This window comes from Carassius auratus, chromosome 40, assembly GCF_003368295.1.
Source record: "Carassius auratus strain Wakin chromosome 40, ASM336829v1, whole genome shotgun sequence".
Taxonomy (NCBI): domain Eukaryota; kingdom Metazoa; phylum Chordata; class Actinopteri; order Cypriniformes; family Cyprinidae; genus Carassius; species Carassius auratus.
In genome coordinates this window covers 13,578,187-13,597,477 of record NC_039282.1, presented here as the reverse complement: position 1 = coordinate 13,597,477, position 19,291 = coordinate 13,578,187, and the positions used below count along the sequence as shown (strand labels likewise).

The 19,291-nt window shown below is 36.4% G+C and overlaps 2 protein-coding genes across 8 annotated transcripts in view; both read right to left on the bottom strand.

Annotated features, from left to right (window-relative positions):
- Window positions 1-6,713: 6,713 nt before the first annotated feature.
- On the bottom strand, window positions 6,714-10,126 carry LOC113058930 (breast cancer type 2 susceptibility protein). The gene is given in 7 exon segments (XM_074559861.1): window positions 6,714-6,730; window positions 9,166-9,319; window positions 9,432-9,472; window positions 9,475-9,586; window positions 9,662-9,771; window positions 9,774-9,980; window positions 10,060-10,126. Coding segments are annotated over 7 exon segments (708 nt in total).
- A 4,236-nt stretch (window positions 10,127-14,362) lies between these two features.
- Window positions 14,363-19,291, bottom strand: part of frya (furry homolog a (Drosophila)) — a 54,742-nt gene continuing 49,813 nt past the window's right edge. For 5 of the 7 annotated variants that reach the window (XM_026226727.1, XM_026226728.1, XM_026226729.1 and 2 more), the window contains 5 exons: window positions 18,947-19,030; window positions 18,041-18,058; window positions 17,691-17,801; window positions 15,553-15,758; window positions 14,363-15,074 (listed from right to left, as the gene is read on the bottom strand). In XM_026226727.1, the coding sequence (XP_026082512.1) occupies window positions 14,816-15,074; window positions 15,553-15,758; window positions 17,691-17,801; window positions 18,041-18,058; window positions 18,947-19,030 (678 nt within the window). In that variant the 3' untranslated portion in view covers window positions 14,363-14,815. The remainder of the gene's footprint in view (window positions 15,075-15,552; window positions 15,759-17,690; window positions 17,802-18,040; window positions 18,059-18,946; window positions 19,031-19,291) is intronic. The other 2 variants (XM_026226733.1, XM_026226734.1) reach the window with 1 other exon arrangement.

Here is a 19,291-nt window from a genome sequence, read left to right as displayed (position 1 = left end):
TTCGGCTTGCTGTAACTCAATTATATTAGGAACAATAAAGACTAACAGGTGGTAGTAATTCAATTTCAAAATGTACAGACTATTCTCAATAAAGTGTCTGGCATCTGGAGAAGTAACATCACATGTACGAAAGGCTGATTTGTGTGCGGGGTTGATATATTGATTCAATTGTTTTGCTGCTGTAGATGCAGATGATCTGGAGTCTGTGAATTTAGAAATCTTATTACTAGAACCTGTTAGTCTTTATTGGTCCTAATAAAATCATTGATTTTCTGAAAACTTGACAAACTGAAGAAATCTGCTTTTATCTCTCCTGCAGTAAAAAAAGAGGATTTTAGAGTGCAGACTTTGAGTAATGTTTGATTTTAAGAGATATGAGCTGCAAGAGCCCGAAGAGTGTTGTTATCGAAGCATTTTCATAAATCAGCCATGCACAAAATGGTTTAGTATTCAGAAAACCTGAATGTATTGACAGTTTTCAATGTGTTTAACAAATTTGGAGACAACTATTACTATAGACTAAGAAAATAAAATACATTTTAGCATGAAAATGTACTTCAGCTGTATATGGCCCCTGTATATGAATAATATAAAAAATAAATTTAATAAAAATACCAAAAATAATGTTTTAAACAGCTTTACCCACTAACACTAGTCCTGCTGGAGAGGCTTCAGAAATGGACTTGTGATCCAGACACTGAGATATTATTCTAATGTCCGAAAGACAGAAAGCTGCTAGAGGGACTGTGGAGAGAAAGAATAACAGGGTGTAATATCCATCCAAGTGTTTTTCCAATCCCAACAGGGAACTTCCAGAAACGGAAGAGCAGGATCAGTCCGGACCGGATCTGGTGCTAACATCACTCATGCACAGCACATTTAGGTGCAAACTCTTCAATGAGCTGGAATGTATCTCATTGTGTCTCCACTCACCCCAACAACAACATTCACTTTCAATAAACACAAACCGATCCTATTAAATTAATCATACCCTTTAAAATTATTTACACATGTAGGAAGGTAATTTTGGTTAGTGTAGTCCAACAGTGAGTAATGCTGATAGATAAGGTTGTAATTTAATGCATTTATTATTATTATTAATTTCATTTTATTATATTTTTATTTATTCCTTTTTTTATTTTTTATTTATTCCTATTTTTATTTAATCAGTTATCATTAATGTGCTGATTTGATGCTCAAGAAACATTTCTTATTATGCATGTTGAAAACAGTTGGACTGCTTATTATTGTTTGTGCAAAACTGTATTTATAATGAATAGAAACTAAAAAAAAAAAAATTATTTTATTTTACTCTTGTAATATTATAAATATCTTTAATTCCACCTTGACCAATTTTATACATCATTGCTGAATAAAATGATTCATTTACATTTAAAAGGAGAAAACAAAAACAAAAATCTTCCAGACTTGAAGATTTCCCACACAGAAGAGCGTATGAATTCAAATCAGTCCACAGGTGTTCGTCTACATCTTATGTGTAATCTAGCATGTAAATTATTGAGAAATATAAATGTCCACTGGTCTTTCCTGTACAGCAGGAAGGTTGCATAAAATGATATAAACCTATAATCAGATAAACATCTGAAACAGGAAGTCAGCTCAGTCACAGCAGACACAGGGAATACTGCTTTGGCGTCTTTTTATGTCCATTGAGACTCAATTTCAGGAACTGACAGTAACGTGTGGACTGATTGAAACATCCTAGGAGAATTCAGGAATGATTTCATTTGCACCTGCACCATCATTAGATTACCGCTTGTGCCTGTGAGATTTTGCATTAATCCAGTTTAGAAGATGCCTTGCATGGGAAGCACTCAGCAATTTCGAATAGAGTGACATAATGAGAAAATATTAAGGTCAATGAAATTTGCTCGGCCAAGATCACAGTCCTAAGTTCAGTTCTCAAGGCACAGAAACATTGATAAAATGCATGGCATGAATGCACTTGAAGTCTCCTTGAAGTGGATAGAAGCGTCTGCTGAATGCATTAAAAACTGTATTTCTATTTAAATAAATAGCCCATTTAGGGCATGAACATAGCATTAAACAACATGATTAAATATTGAATTAATCAAAAGTGACACTAAGGGTTGTTGTTGTTTTTTTTTACAAAAACTTTTACATTTAATGCTACAAAAGTAACTTTATAATATATATTATGCAGCACAGTTTTTAACCATGGATAATATTAAGAAATCATCATGTTAGAATTGTTCCTAAAGGATCATGTGACACTGAAGACTGGAGTAATGGCTGCTGAAAATTCAGCTTTGCATCAGGAATAAATTACTTTTTAACAAAACATTTAAATAGAAACAACTTGTTATTATAATAGCAACTTGTTATTATAACAATTATAATAATTCACAATATTGATGTTTTTACTTTGTTGTTGCTCTACTTCAGACTGATTAAACACAAGCCTAGCAAAGCCAACAGACTGACGATAAAACTGCAGAATCTCAGTGTTGATTTGCTAAACAATATCAACACATTCTCAGTGTCTGTCTGTAGCCAGTCCCACAGTTTCACATGCAAACTGGGTGCAGCAAAACAAGCTCAATTTAAAAAGTGCTTCAGACAAAAGCAGTTTTCTTTGAGGTGGTCTGAGAAACAGCATCTGTTTCTTACGTGAGATGGTCCTCTTCACATCTGGACCATGGTTTTGGGGTGTGGGCATGGCCTGACATATGTACCCAGCTGACGCCAGATGTTTGAAATTGCAATGTTTTGGGCTGTTTGTTAGAAGGAAACTCATCTTTTATCCCTTATGCAGATTTTGCTGCAGTGTTATCATGACAGGACACCAGCCTGACACAGCCGAGGCAAAACTTGTGGTGCGCTGTGATCTGGACAGCTGCTTCTGTGGTGACAGTTTAGGCGGACGACTCTCTGTAAGCAAAAAGTAGTAAATGCATTCCATTTCAAGAAAGCACTTCCTTCTGAAAAAGGACCAACAAAATGATAATGATGATGCTTAGAAAAATGAATTTGGTATGGTGCTATTATTTAAATAAAAGACTAATTTGTAATTTCAAATGCAAACCATTGGGGCATTTTGCTAGTTTTTATGCTTTAAGCCAACAGCCAATGTCTAGTTTGTCTGGAAAATATCCAAAATGGAAATCAAGAAAAATTGAATGATTCAGGTTTCTTAATGATATCAATAATAAATGTTTTAATATTCAAAAGGAATACATATTTGGAAAATTAAATGCAATTCTATTGCCAAATGACGAGATGGTTTTAACACTAAAAGATTTAAAAGCTATTAAATAATGTTTCATGGTCATTTTAAAATAAACATAAATGCAATCCAATATAGTAAAAATACACTGCACAGTGTGCATCTTTAACTTAGTTGTGAGCTGTTTTTTTTTTTTTTTTGATTCCCTAGAAAGAACCAGTTCCTGAGTCAACTCAAAAGAATCATTTAAACGGGAATCAAAAAACAGTGGTCATGGTGTAGATTCAGTAGTTGCATTGCATCATCTAACAAACAATGCTGGACACTGCTTTTCCAACCCGACCCCCAACATTTCCTAACACTACACAATCTCTTAATTTTATACTCTTTTTTCTCATTTTATTCCATCTCTCTCTACATCTTTCTGCAATATGGTTAGTGCTTGGCAGTCGTTCAGAGCATGGCATCTTCTTTTAGAAAGAAGATATTTTCAGAAGAGTTTTGAAAATAAATGCACCATTTACAGGCCAGAAAAAGCAGCACTGGCCAAGCAGTTTCCTCTGGTGTAGGGCTTAAGAAAACACCAGGGCCCTTTGGGAGGCCTGAGTACTCTGGTAACACATTCTAATGAGGCACACAGGCCAGGCGCAAGACATAATGATGCTTGGCAGAATTTCTCATAGCTTGAGTATTTACTGTGGAAGATATGAGATCACCCACTGCAAGAAAGGTGTGTGGGCATCCAAGACACTGACCGGAGAGGGTAAAACAATACAAGCAAATCGCTATCTGTTACACAGAAACCATAAACCACAGAAGTGATTTTAAAATGTGGGGCAAAATGTGTTTTCATATATGAAAGCGTTTAGGATTTCCTATAGGATTCTTTTTACTTATGAAAAGCAGAAGATCTTGAGGTGTATGAGAAGTAACACAATTAGCGCTGAAAGGAATAAACAGCTTGAGGCCAGATCTGTTAGTCTAGTGTCGGAGTTTCTCTTCCAGTATGATATTTCACCCTCTCTTCCACCCCGCTGAAGCAAATGTGTCATGCTGATGTACGTCATGAGATCTCATGCGGTTTCTAAGCAGCTGAGACATCATCCCACAATCCCTTCAACCTCTCCGCCACCTTTTTTTAATCCTGAGAAGCCTCGAACTGATTAAACTCTGATTGTACATCTCAATGACTTCCTTAGCTCTACATAACAAGGCCACATAAGAATCACCACAAATGCTTAAGCTGATACATAGTGACAGAAAACGTATGGGAAGGATTAAAGCAAGAAATTGTCAGCGAAATGACGCAAGGATGAGCCAGAAGTTCTTCCACCGATGTTTTGAAACGCTTTGGAAACAAAGGAGGTGTTGAGGTCAGGAGAAGACACTGCGATTGTGTTCCATTAAAGTGGTATTTATTTACAAGGACAATGTGCTCTAGTCTAAATGGTTCTGACAGAAAAATGAATGATGCTCACTTCACTTAACAGCTCGGTTAAATTTGAACTTTTTATGACTTTCAGCATCTCCAGATCATTTTTTTCCACTAGCTGCATGGGCCATCGATATTCTGCTTCCTTGTAAGCAAATCAAATGGGACTCTCATTCGGGATGGAAAATAAACCGTGATCATTAAACTAATCCAGCCACAAAATCCCTAACTTCTAATCCTGAACAAAGTTGCACATCCTCCTCTCTCCGTGCATGTTCATGAGATTAAATTTGGGGGGAAAAGAGTGAGTGGAAAAAGATTTACAGCAGGGTGAAGTCGAGTGTCGCTATGCTGGTCCAGACCTCAGGTGGTGGGTCTACGAGGTCAACAGTCTGGGAAACTCATTTCCACTGCAGATCTGCTGGAAGAGGTGCAACGGAGGGTGATGGAGGAAAAGATGGAAATTGAATAAAAAGAGGAGGAGTGAAAGGATGATTTGAGAGCGAAAGTTCAAAGAGTCAAAGGTACAGAAGATGAAGATTTTGAAGTGCTTGACCAAATGCCAGTCACAGGCACACATTTTTTTTTTAAGAGTTTAGGATGAAATCACAATTAACTGTGTATGTTTTGCAGAAATGGCTTATAAGAGTTATTCATTCGAGAACTGGACTACACTGGTTGAAATGTAAATTTCTGATTTACTAAAAATAATAAATAGTCTGAATAAATAGTCCAAGAAACTTATTTTTTTATTTGTTTATATATATATATATATATATATATTTGTTTTTTTTTTTGGCTGCATGGGATATAACCATTAAATGGTAAAAAAAAAAAATAATAATAATAATAATAATAATAAAACTAAACCATGACACTTAACTATTCGACTTCGTAAAGTTGTAATTCTGTAACGGCTGCAAAAAAGTAATAATTATAAAAAAATAAATCCATAAATTTTCTCTGTGTGGAAAAATTGGGGATATAAACAACCCTTTGACTCTTCAACTACAGCTTCACTTATTTGTCCAACTATTTATCATTAAGGCGGTCGCACACCGGACGAGACGCGCCGCGTCGCGTCGCGCCACATGTAGGACAACTCGAGGTATCGCACACTGGACGCGCACATTCTATATGCGTGAGCTCAATTTCGCAGCAAGATGGGAGAGTTTTAACTTCATCTATTATTATTATTTTAAATATATGATTTTAATTGATAAAAGCTGAGTTTTGAACGTTAATTAATGAAAAGAATCTGTGTTATTATAATAAGTCTGTTATTGTTTTGTTGTATCTGTTGTCTATGGCAACTGTGCTGCTGAAAACGTAACCAAACACTTTGTAATGTTTTATTTGAATGAAACAAGTGTGCTGTACTTTAATTTCAGCTTCAGTTTATAACATCTGGGTTTTTTAATATAAAACTATGCGGATGGCGCTCTGTGGCGCGGCAGAAATTTGAACAGCGTTCTGAGTCGTAGCTGGGCGCCGCGGACAGACGCCGAATGGCGCCGCCGGTGTGTGTACTCACATAGAGAATAATGTGTTCGAATTTTAAAGACGTGGCGCGACGCGACGCGGCGCTGCGCTTCTCGTCCGGTGTGCGACCCCCTTTATACCACTAAAAATTGAATTTTAATGTCCCCCTCTGTGTTTTTGGGGCTAATTTTTTTGTTTTCAGTGTTTTACGGCTGCTGCTAAAATTCTACCCAGTTCTTGAACAAGTTGTTATTTAGATACAGTCTAGTCTAAATCACAGCTCTGGTGTGGTATCTAGCTTTCCAATACAGTTAAATGGGACCCTTAATTAATTCAGTCTGGTGGGGTTGCAAAGAGAATATATGGGACTATCAAATGTCAACACCCCTTCACCTTTTATTCATCTCTTTCCACATCTCCATCAGAACTCATTCAGCAGAGTCAAGGGAGAGGGAAGCCAGAATCAGCCTAAGAGCTTGGATTAGGGCAGCTCAGAGAGGATGAAGACAGCCTTAAGTTTTATGTTTTAAGAATGGTAATCAAGCCCTACTTTATGTACTCTACTCTCGGAAAGTACAAATGTACTGATGGTCAAAGATCATGAGGCCCTGATAGCATAATGGGGTTAAGATCAAGATTACAAATGCAAAGATTGCAGGTTTGATCCTGGGTTGAACAAATGGCTGGGTGATATATTACTCAGAAAGATAATCTTTTTTTTATTTTCTGAAGAATGTTAAGATATAGCGATAAAAACCTGTAAAATAGTAGTAGTTTTCACCTTAGCAAGCACTTGAAGATACAGATAAAACATACAGCAGAAAAATATTCAGAAGTGCCAGGAAATACAGACATATATGCAATAATTACGAAACTTTTTTGCAGCTGCCTGAAAGCAGCCCATCAGGCCTCTAGAGGCAATTCCCAAATATAACGACTCTCACATGGAGAGACAGACCTAAATGTGGGAAAACATGACAAATGTTAAACAGATTTTAACCACGTCATCTCATGCAGCACAAAATAAAAAACAAAACACACACCAAAATCCCACTGTTTTATTTTTTTACTTTTTTGCCTTTGTTTTGAAAGGATGCATTAATTTCCTAAAACATTTCTGTATTTTTTTTTTTTTTTTTTTTTTTTTACAAATGTTTATGTTTAAAATAAACAAAAATATTAAGCAGCAACTGCACCTGAAAGACTGAGAAATAGCTGCCAAAAAATTAAGCATTGCCATAATAGTATTATACATGTAGAGAGAGAGAGAGAGAGAGAAGAAAAGCTCAAATTGTGCAGTTTAGTGAGAAGAGGTATGTTTTTTTCTGATTCTGATAAAAAATAAAAAAAAAAACAGGCAGATAAAAAAAAATAGACTTTCAAAAATGTAAGGAATTGGGCAATGATTAATAAGTATATATATATATATATATATATATTAAAGTTAAAAAATTTTCAAATATAGTTTTCAACAGTAATATTTTGCAATGTTACATTTTATTATATATTTTTATCGAAAAAATGCAGCCTTATCACTTACTTCTTTCGAAAATAATATATTTATTAAAAATCTTTGCGACCCCAAACATTTGAATGGTAGTGTATATTAGGACTGTTCAGTACTTTAATTTATTTTATTTTTGTTTTTGTTTTTATCCTCTAGACTTAAGAATCATTGTAGATTTATGTATATGTAGTATTTTCAGAACTAGGCCCATGGAACCATTTTTGGCCAAAATCTGTCAACCACTAACAGATATCATCTTCAGTGCCTCTTCACTACACAACAGTGGTGTCAACTATCTTTATCATTGTGGGCCAGAGATCTTAAAATAGAGCTGGATGTGTGCTGAGTCAGCACATTCTCAGTGATAGATGATAGATGTAAAACTGAACGCTGTGGAGGAAAGCCACTGGTGGCAGCTAACTGCAAATCTGGCACGTCTGCGGTTCTCTGAAGCATTCCTTGACGAGCGGACAGATTATGGGGTTGCTTCTAAATTTCCAAAATCCTTCAAACTGATCTGAAAAGCAAACAGCCACATTCTATATTTTCTCTAGAGTCAATGCCTGAAATCGTAATATTTTCACAGATAATTAAATATGACAATGTTCTGTTTGGATCGAAGAGAAGAAATCCCTTTGTCTGACTTTGCGGTCGAAGCATGACAGTGAGTTTGCCAGCCAGATCAAGAGAAGTATGTCAGGCTTGTGTTTGTCATTCCCATTGCTTTCTATGCTGCCAATATCTGGTGGTTATTAAGCAGTACATTCATATTACTTGTTCCATTCACATTGCTTCAGATTTAATATGGAAAAGGCAGATAGGATTTCACAATCTTCCTACAGAGTTGAACCGCTCGCTACAAATCAAAGGCAAGTGTTAAGGTGCCACCTGCTGTTCATTAATAGAAACACATCAAAACAACATGTGATATACGTTTTAGTTTTAGATTTGTACATTCGTTGAGATAAATAAAGTTAGGGTAGGTGCAAAATTCATTGCCCAATGATGCTAGGGCATTATAGTTGGTTACTTACTAATCTAAGTCAAAAAAGCACACTATCAAATCGTTATTATTATTGACCCAAGTCCTTCCATGTTTGCAAGTCTATTTTTTTTTTATCTCTCTGTTTTTTTTAGTCATTCATCACAAAAATGAATTAGAAAAATAATAATTAGAAATGATTTCATCACAAAAATGAATTAGAATATATATATATATATATATATATATATATATATATATATATTTATTTATTTATTGACCATTACTTTATTTGAATTTACTACCCATTGGAAAAAAAGATGTAAAAATAAATGAATTTAAGTGTTGTCCTCAAAGGCAAGATCACTTTCCATTGCCTCATATAACTCTTCCCCATCTTGCAGCTTCAATCTCATGTTGACTAAATGTTCTTTTTACCTTATACATGGAGGAAAAACACTCATCAATCCTTGTCATCCTCATATGCTTGCATACAAACCCCTGATAAAGCTTAAGGTAAAAGGAAAAAAATAAAAATTAAGTAAAAACCCTACCTTCCACTTCTTTTTCGACTTCTTTTTCGGTCTGTATTTTGGAAATAAGATCATTCATGGATTTATACTTGGAGTTGCTGTGTTTTCTGGCCTTTCGATCATCTGCACGATCATTGCGAAATATGAAGGCACCCTTGGGCTTCTTTTCCATCCACTGTTTGATGATCAAGTCAGTCATTTGTTTGGTACAAAAGCAAAATTGTGCACACAAAATATTCTTTTAAAGATCAAGATATCTCATTCAGATCTGCTGTGGTGAGGCAGACCTGAGTGGGGTAACTTCCCAACACCACAGTATTCACACAGCTACAACACCTCCAGTAGTGAGCAGTGATGATAGTGGTAAGATGATAGGCCGAGAGTCACGATAGTAACCCAACTTAGTCTCCCACCGAACTCGTCTGGTGCTGTTTGCTGAAATCTGAAATACAAAAATGACAATTCATATAGAGTCTGGCAGGATTTAGCAGTCATGGATCATCGACCCCAACTTCACCTTTCGCATCAGAGATTCAGGAGCTTCCAGAGGAGGACAGGCTTCTTGGAAATCAACCAACTCAGCTGCACTGGTCACAATCTTATCACCGATTTGGAGACGGCCATTTTCAGCATGGCAGAGAGCAGAATGTCTAACTGTCCTTTGATAGAACACCAGCCATCTGTGAGCCAAACCACACAGGACTCCATCTTTGCATTAGGAGTTTTGTCATCTTTCACTGGCTTTTCTGGATGTTGACCAATTTGAGAAACACCACATGAACAGAGCACTAATGTCTTAGCTGGAGTGTCGGCCATCTCCAAGATTCTCATCATATCTAATAGCAAATATCAAAGTGATACAATAAATCTCAAATGCTTTACGTGAAAAAACATGAGCTGGCAGATGGAACCAACCAGCCTCCATCTGCCAGCTGGACAGCACCAGACTCCATGAGGAGCTCACATTTGTCACATGAGTCATTACAGTCAAATCTGAATGATTCAGCATTTTCACTTGTTATTAGTGAGACTTTGTGATGTACAACATGCTGTTTAGTTATCAAAATGTACCTCCTCCTGTGTGTATTGACCGGGACATTTGCGTTCCACAGCATCTCTCAGACCTATTCTGGGAGCACCAGAAGTCTTTGCAAGGTAAAGGCTGCCAGATAGCGGACGGATAGTCTGCCAACATGGAACATTATGTTGCCTATACCTGATACATTTCTGGTATCAAACGAACGCTTCCTTCTCTTATGGCCAAAAAATCCCTGTGCCTGTAGTTCATGAACAGATGGATAAAACTGCCTGATACATTCAGGTCATAATCTGCCAGTAAAGCTTCAGTGCAAGCCATTGCTTCCTGCTCAAAGTACTTTTGCTGGGTGTCTGTCCAACTGTTAAAATCCAAAGTGCATGTCTAGTTTTGCAGGTTCATTCGGAGTTACTTTAGATGGCAAAGGATGCAGATGCATCAGACTCAGACAACAGATCCTTAGCACTCTGTAGTGCTCCAGCTGAGATGGACACCTTCTTACCACTGGCAGTACTAAAACCACGTTGTTAGGTCAGGTCAGAGTCTTTGAGAACAGTGTTGGCCTTCATGAATGACACGTTTGAAAATGTCACACGTATACAGTTTGGAGTAAATGCATTTACTTGTTTGATTTCAGCATCCAGTTTGTCATTGATTCAATCCATTTTCAAGTCAATATTTTCATCACTGTCTTTACATATGTCCTTTGCCTACTTAATGGCCCCGACTGAAAGTGAAACTCCTTTGCCACTGGCGGTCTGAAAGCCATAGCCTTCCTCTGACTGAAGCGAAAAAATTATTTTTTTTCTGAGGGAAAAATCTTTGCAAAAACTTCTTTAGTATCACTGCTAGAATTCTTGAAAGACCTCGCTGTTGAAGGAAAGACTGTCCACACCATCAGTTATTTTGGTTACTAAGTATGGCTGACTTATTTTTACAGAAGTATTACTCCAAGAAACTGCTTTTGCTTTCTTAAGGCTAGTTGTTGACAGAGGCGTGATGGTGACCACTCTTCTAAGTGGTCAACATCATTAAGAAGTCGTCTTGCTTGCAGGAGAGCCTTTTTAGGCACTATCAGCTTTTCTCCGCTGGCTGTACTAAAACCAAAATGACTATTGGCGTCAACACGAAAAACATCTATTTTTTCACCTAAACAATTCCGCTCTGTTCCTTCATTTTCTGTCACTTGCTTATTTATCTCTTTATAAGCTGCATTTACATTTCCAGAGCTGAAATCTACATCTGTTTAATCTGAAGGTAGGTTTTATTTTCTGTGATCATACTGTCAAAAGTATTGAATGTAGGCTCTGTTTCAACATGCTCTGGCTTTATTACTCTGATATCCACCTTGACTTCTTTATTATGAATGGCTTTTTGATCATTCTCTTCAAAAAAAAAAGTGCCTTGCATTGTTTAAACTCTTTTCTGACATGCTTATAGCTTCCCCTTTAGCAGTTTGAAACCAAAAAAAGTATCATCACTGAAATAAGGGTTGTATACTTTTAATTCCACCAACTAGAGAACTGTCTTCAGCCAATGACGAAGGCACAATTGCATTTTGTGTTTCCATTGACATGGCATTGCATGGTCATTTGGCAGCATCTACATACAATTTGAATATGATCAGAAATGTTTACTGAGGAAGAGTCCATATTGACAGGATGCTTTCCTTTCACAACATCACTACAGTTAGAACTATCATCAAAGTCAATGCCGTAGAGTATATCAGGATCCCACTCTTTCTCTGTACTGTGGTTGTCTGAGCCATGATTTTTTGGTCTGAAATGGGTAAATTCATGTTGACTATTTGCTTCCTCCAAAAGATTGCACAATTCTGTAACATCAGCCTTTTGAGTGGCATTCTCCTCATCATCTTCACGGCTGGAGTCCACTGTGGTGGGATTGTGTGTGCTGCTAATGTTGAACATAGTCTGTATTTCAGCACTCCTTTTGAAATCCAATTTTTGATGAGTGCGCTTTGATGAGTCTGAGCCTCTCCTCAATTCTCCCAGAGTCTCTGTTTGAAAGCCAACATTTGAAACTGTAATATTCCTCTTTGAACCCGTTTTATAATCAGATTCATTTGACTGCGGTGAAGAGCAGCTTGAAATATTAATTTGAAAGCTCTTTGGACTGTCACTCTTCGGAGCATTACTAACACGCAGTCTTGACGCATGGTTAGGGAAGATGGATTGTTCTATGGGCGATCTGTTTGCATAAGTGCTTCCCGAAACTGATTTGCACAATGTTTCTATTGTTTGATGTTTCAGAGTAGTTCCATTTAAGGTGCTGATCAAAACATCCCCTGCAGCTTCATGTAATGATGCTCTGGCCTTCATTATAGCCTTTTTCAGTATGGAAATGGCCTTGTTGTTTGCCATTTTAAAAGAAGGAGAAAACTCTTTGATATCTGCACACAAGGTTGTTGTACTATCAAAATCTGAAAAGGTGGTGGGGCAACCACTGTCAGGACTGATTTCAAAAGTTGTAAACCGTTGACTTGTTTGGAGAGTTCACAGAGATTTCTGCTAAATTAGAGTTGTCTTTGTGATTACCAATTCGTTCTTCGAGAGAGAGATGGAAAGAGTTTCCGTCTATAATATATAAACATTTATATTTATTTTTATGAACACTCTGACTTGTATTTGACATTCAACGTTTGAATAGTGTGTCCCCCCCCCCCCCCCCCATCAGATATTATTTTACACTCTCCTCTACTAAATTCAAGACAAAACTTTTATTTTCATACTTAAGCAATATCACAGTGGGAGTCAAAGAGGATGGTGTGTTAAAGGAGTTGGTCCAGGATAGTTCATCCAAATAGTTCAAAACGTGGATTAAGAAATGAAATGCTGGGTTGCTTTGGGATGACAAATCAGAACTGTTCTTTAAAAAAAAAAAAAAAAAGCATTACAATAACGTGCATTACGTAATCAGATTACTTTTTGATGTTATGAGTAAAAACATTCATTACAATAACAAATATTACATAATCGGATTACTTTTTTATGTTATGAGTAAGGAAACGCATTACAATAACGTGCATTACGTAATCAGATTACTTTTTGATCTAGTAATGCATTACAAGTGTCATAAATTACGTAATCACATGACTTTTTTCGATGTCAATATAAATTACATTCTAATAATACAAATACATTTATTTACAGTAAAAAAAGTCACTGGAGATTAAGTTTTTCAGTTTTAACTTTCAAAAACAATATTCACATTATAATTATGAATTGTAGCTGAAATATAAAGGGCGTGAGGTCCACTACAATGGACATGAGATTAATCAGAGTTTTCTCTCAATCTAAAATCAAAACTTGGAAAATGTTAATATGAAATGACTCATTATTGATTGATGCTGCAAAAAAAAAAAAAAAAATTATTACCTACAAGAGTCTCCTAGGATAGAAGGAATGGGTGGATATTCCGGAGCAATTTGGCATGTCTGACTGACCCTTGGCCATCTTGGTTTTATTATTTCCATTGGTGTGCACCAGAGGGCGCACTGCCATAAAAATACTACAATGCAAACTAATATATTATTTAGTTCAACAAACAAAAACAAACAAGCGTGCATCCTCAAATCATAAACAATATATAAATAATTCTCATTACATATCTAAATCTACTTAAGCACATAGACATAAGTATCAATATATCAAAAAGAATCAACCACTAAGCAGACTTTTTTTCATTAATATTTATTGATCTATTTATTGCATGCACACTTTTTATACAGCAGACAGAAAAATAAAACCATAAAAATAAAATCTGGGCTACACTCCCACTACTATGTACAACTCTTTCATTCAAAATACTTTTTTATTCCATAAATATCTCTATTTCGTCTTATTGTACATACCTTTGAATGCTTGGCCATTTCAATAGACAGAATAAACAGAATTCCATCAATAAAAAACTATACTTTTTACGATGGTCAAGACAGGATGATATTCCTTTTAACAATATAAATAAACCTTCTAGGAGCAACTAAACAGTAGAAAGACATTAGTCACACCACCATACATAAATAAGTGCTGGATGACCCCTGTATGCATCCAGGTCTCTCTGACTTTATCATTGCATTGTGATAGAGACATTCTGTCTGTATGGATAAAAGCTGAGGCAAAAAAGTCAGACCTTTTTGAGCATCTTTAAAAAAGCCACATTAACACAGCTTTCAGCTTTTATTTGAAATAAAAAGCAAGAACAGAACATCTATATCATCAAATAGCTGAGAGCACTGGAGTTTCAAAACATTCTCTTGAAGATGAAAAGTTTCACTTAGTGTGAGGCATTGCACATTTTCCCGTTACATGTATAATGGTAGACGTGGGCATGAGGAGCCATTCTTGGAGCTTTGGTATACCTTTGATGCCTGCAGTAATAGAGGCCTCATTTCAGAGGCATACATAGTAGTGCAAAAAAAGCCAAGGATTCGACTTCTTTTTCAGTCCCCTGTTGCATTTTTCAAAACTATATTAGCTGTGCATCCTTGAAGCTCTGAAGGTGAGCAGAAGCAGGACAGTAATGAGTGCACTAGGGGAGAACAGTGAAGGCAGCAGCAACTTCAGACAGGACTGGTGGAGAGAAATCCAATGCCGGCCTGATCCTTTAAAGTTCAACTCAAAGGCTGATGCCGGTCACGCTGGGGTCAGGAAGGAAGGCAGTGATGGCCCGGTAGCCCTGTGCCCGTCGAATCATGTCTCGGATCTCGCAGTTGAGCTCAGTGAGTCGGTTGCATATCTCAGATAAGTCTTGTTTTGAACCGACCAGGGCAAAGGTTCCTGTCTGACCCAGAGTTTGGTGCCGGAAATAGATGTTGAGTAGAGTCTGAACCTCATTCTCGGAGCTGCTGCCGAAGATGTCACTTGGCCACATTTTCCTGAAACAAAGTGATTGTAATTATTTCACATAAATAAATAAAAAAAACACAGCATATTACTACACTGCTATTGCATTTGATATTACTCATTCATTTTGTATTCCTGAAGAGGTTAGCAATAAATGTCAAAGGAATAGTCCACCTAAAAATGTAAATTCTGTCATTATTTACTCACCCTCATGTCGTTTCATACTTCTTTCTTCTACAGAACACAAAAGAAGATATTCTGGAAGAACCAAACAGTTTAGTTTCCCGTTGACTTTTTTTTTTTTTTCCCATACAATGGAAGTCAATGGGAACCAAAACTGTTTGTTTACTAACATTCTTCAAAATATCTTCTTTTGTGCTCCACAGAAAGATATAAATATGTTTTTTTGAGTAAATAAGAACAGAAGTTATTTTTTGTGTGGACTATCCCTAGGTTAAATTCCATGATAAAACAATTAGCTGCAGTCATTTCTCTCAGTGGGAAGGTTACCTGCATTCCTGTATGTAACGGATGGCTCTGGAGAACTCGTTGGTTTTCAGGCTCTCTAGAATGGCCTGCACAGCAACCTCAGAGGAGCTGAAGGGGGATTCAGTGGTGGGTTCTCTCAGCTCAGCTGCTGACTCATTGGTCACCGAGGCTGCTGCTGCCCTCAGGTTACTTCTCAACTCATTCAACTCTCTGGATATGTTCTGCAGCTAAAGGGGAAAACATTTATATGTGAACATACATGCATCATTCTGAGTATGGGTCACCATACTTGGCTCTATGACACGTCACTTTTTTCACTTTATCATATTTTCTCGAATTATTTCCTGAGAAAAACGGAACCCTTCCAAAAAGATTCGGCCAAACCATAAATTCAGGAGTTGGAATCTGCTCATTCAGCAGTTTTGGGTGAGTGCGAAAAAGTTGCCCACCAAGATTTCGTTCATGTTTAAGTTGGCCAGGCAGAGTCACTATGCTGACCAACAGAAAGCTGGTTGGTTTGAAAGTGACTTCTGTGTGAGCAGAACTTCATACTGTCCATCGCTACATTATTAAAAATTATGCAATGTAACTAAAATAGCGCTAATGTGAACACACTTTAAAACAAAGGAATGAATTAACTAGTGGTGGGCCGTTATCGCCGTTAAAAAAATATCGCCGTTAATCTATTCTCAAAGTTGGGTTGGGAGCTGGGTCTATACTAAGCAAGCTATGATGACTTTCACCTTGATATTTTATATATCTGACTCGCTGAGGACAGCCTAAAAAGATGCTCAGGACAGTTGACGGGCCACTGCTGCGCAACATCACGAAAGCTTATCTTTCTCGCGTGTTGTTAAGCCGTACCGCTTGTCGATTTAAACATTAAAGCATCCAAAAACTAGATGCGGAAAAGTTGAACAGATTAGCGCGTGCCTTAGGGTGAGCACGAGAGAGAGAGCCGCGTATCACGGACAGCGACACTGAACCGAGCTCTCTTCTGCGAAGTTCACCTCGAAGTTCCTCCTGCACCCGAACAAACAAATGCAAATCGCAGTTTGAAACAAACAACAAGATGTGAAAGAGCCCGATTCAGTACTCGCGATGTTCTGGTGTTCAGGCTCACGCAGAGAAAGGCGTCTCAAAACACTAGAACATCGAATTTGCTTATTTTTGCACTTGTGCCGACAAATACATACAAAATATGGCAAAATATCCACCTTGGAAATTATGCTCGAAAAAACTGTCAGTTATTTCTTAAGTGAAAGTTAACAATTGAGGGAAAACAGGGGATGTGTATTATGCGTTCAAGGTCTCTTAAAGGGACCGCGCCTAATTTAGCTACTGGCTGCTGTAATGTTAATCCAAGAAAATGAAAATGAAAATCACTCACTGCTCTTGACTGAATTAATTTGCATTAGTTTTAACAGTCAAACCAAAATTATTCAGACACCAGATATAATTTTTGATATATATATATAGCAAAACTGTAATAATGTGATAAAAGAAGGTGTCTGAATAAATGTAGGTTTGATTGTATATTTCATTTTTACATTGAAGACTATCCAGTGCTATTATTTGGTTTCTGTACCTTGACACCTACAAACTTGGAAGAAAAAAAAACTTAAAAATTGGTGTGAAACAGGAGTAATGTTGTTTGCACCTTGTGCAATGTGGAATTAGTTTACATCTTTTTCAAGCACTTTGTGATACATTTTGGAAACAGGAGATGAGCCCCTTTTCTAATGCACCACCTAGCTTGATAAAGCCCTTCTCAAACACTTACTGTTTCTCAATTTTATTTGGGTAACACATATTCTGAACACATATTCTGAATTCGAATGAGCCATTTTAATCTAGATTAATCTAGATTAATTTCAAGATCACAGTGAGATTAATCTAGATTAAAAAAAATAATCTATGCCCACCTAGAATTAACACAATGTGGCCGTAATTTAACTAAAACAAGCAAATTAATTAAAATTTTAAATTAAAGTTGTGGGAACAAATTCTTAATTCGAGGCCATAAGATAATTTTGTCAGTGCATGTCATGTTCAGGCCTCTATACTAAATAATTAAGATCTGCAAGCTAGGCTTTTTCTATTCGGGTAAAAAAATGTCTTTATCAAAATCATATGATGAGACACTGATGTCAACATACCTCTGGTACAGAATTTATAGCGTGAACTTGGCCAATCAGTTTACAGTAAGACTGAAAAAGCAGCAGCAGATGAAAGTGGAGTTTGTAGAGTTTTTGACAAAGCTCCAGTTGCTGTAAACAAAACAGAAATCAAATTAACACATTATCATTTAAAAGTTATTTAAACCTTCTTAATATATATGAAAGAAGTCACTACACAAGAATTACAGCAAACCAAACAAGGATATAAGCGTGTTAACAAAATAGCATTTTCGTTTTAAAAAGTAGAGGCCTGTGAAAAACAATGTACAACATCTGCATTAAGAATAAAGGAAAAGACATGAGGCCAAAAAGATTTTTATAAAACTTACTGCAAGAGATTCCATTTGCTATAAAGCAGGCATTGCAAGACAAAAGGTGAGAAGTGAGAAGGAAGTTTTGAAAATACTGTAGTGTGAATACATGCAGCCAACAGTGGCACAGGCAATATAAAGCATGCATGAGCAGAAAAGCTGAGTAGACAAGCAGAGAAAGAAAAAGGGTCACAAATATGCCCTCTTATTTTTATTTTTGTATGGGGACTGTGCTGGGTAAAAAAGAAGGGCAAAAAAGATGCAATCACTACTCATATGCATTTTGAATTGCTTTAACTGGTCATAACTTGAAGGGATCTTAAAGGGTTGAAAGCATATGTTAGATTTCATTTTAGAGTCAGGAAAGAAACTTTTTCAGGGTTTCTTTCAGGACTTTATCAAAGCCCAGCAGAGAAAGAGCCCTCATACCAAACATAAGAATAGGGGGCGCTGTTGTAAAGTAACACAGCTTGTGTTTGAAACAGGCTTAAAGTTATAGAGCAGACAGATAGAAAAGAGATGTCACTCACAGGGCTATCACAGAACAATTGAAATGCAGAAAATATAAAGAAGTACATTGAAATGGAATCCGAACACACATTTTTGTCAATTAATCTCGTATCTCAGAACGCAACAGACATTACAGTGCCATCAATCAGTGGACAATGCAGCCATACCGAAACATTGACATTACCTATATATATAAAAAAGAGAAACTCATGCACTGTTTGTGGTACACCACCACACTGTCGTTTTAGGGTTGTGCCAATTAGTGTTAGATAGCCTAACTGTTAAGGCTCCAGTTTGTAAAATGTTGCGATCTACAATAGATCATGTACTTAAATAATAAAGACATTCCTTTATTAGTTTTCTTTGGAATTGCTGCCTATCTAACTGCTGTATTAAAAAGCAGAGGTGTGATACCTTTTCTTCTGTTTCAGCAGGTTGATAGGTGATCACTCCATCTCCAGTGCATTTGGGGAAACTGGTCTTGCAGTTGCGTAGCCACTGAAAGAGTCACAGGCAGCAGTAAGTTATATAGAACAAGCAGTAGTGCTTATAACTTACAGCTTCTATGGTGAAATTGTATATCAACAGTAAACTGCATTTATTCTTTATATATATATATATATATATATATATATATATATATATATATATATATATATATATATATATATATATATATATATATATATATATATATATATTCCCTACGGTTCAAAAGTTTAGAGTATTTTATTTCATTTATTTAATTTAATTTCCACA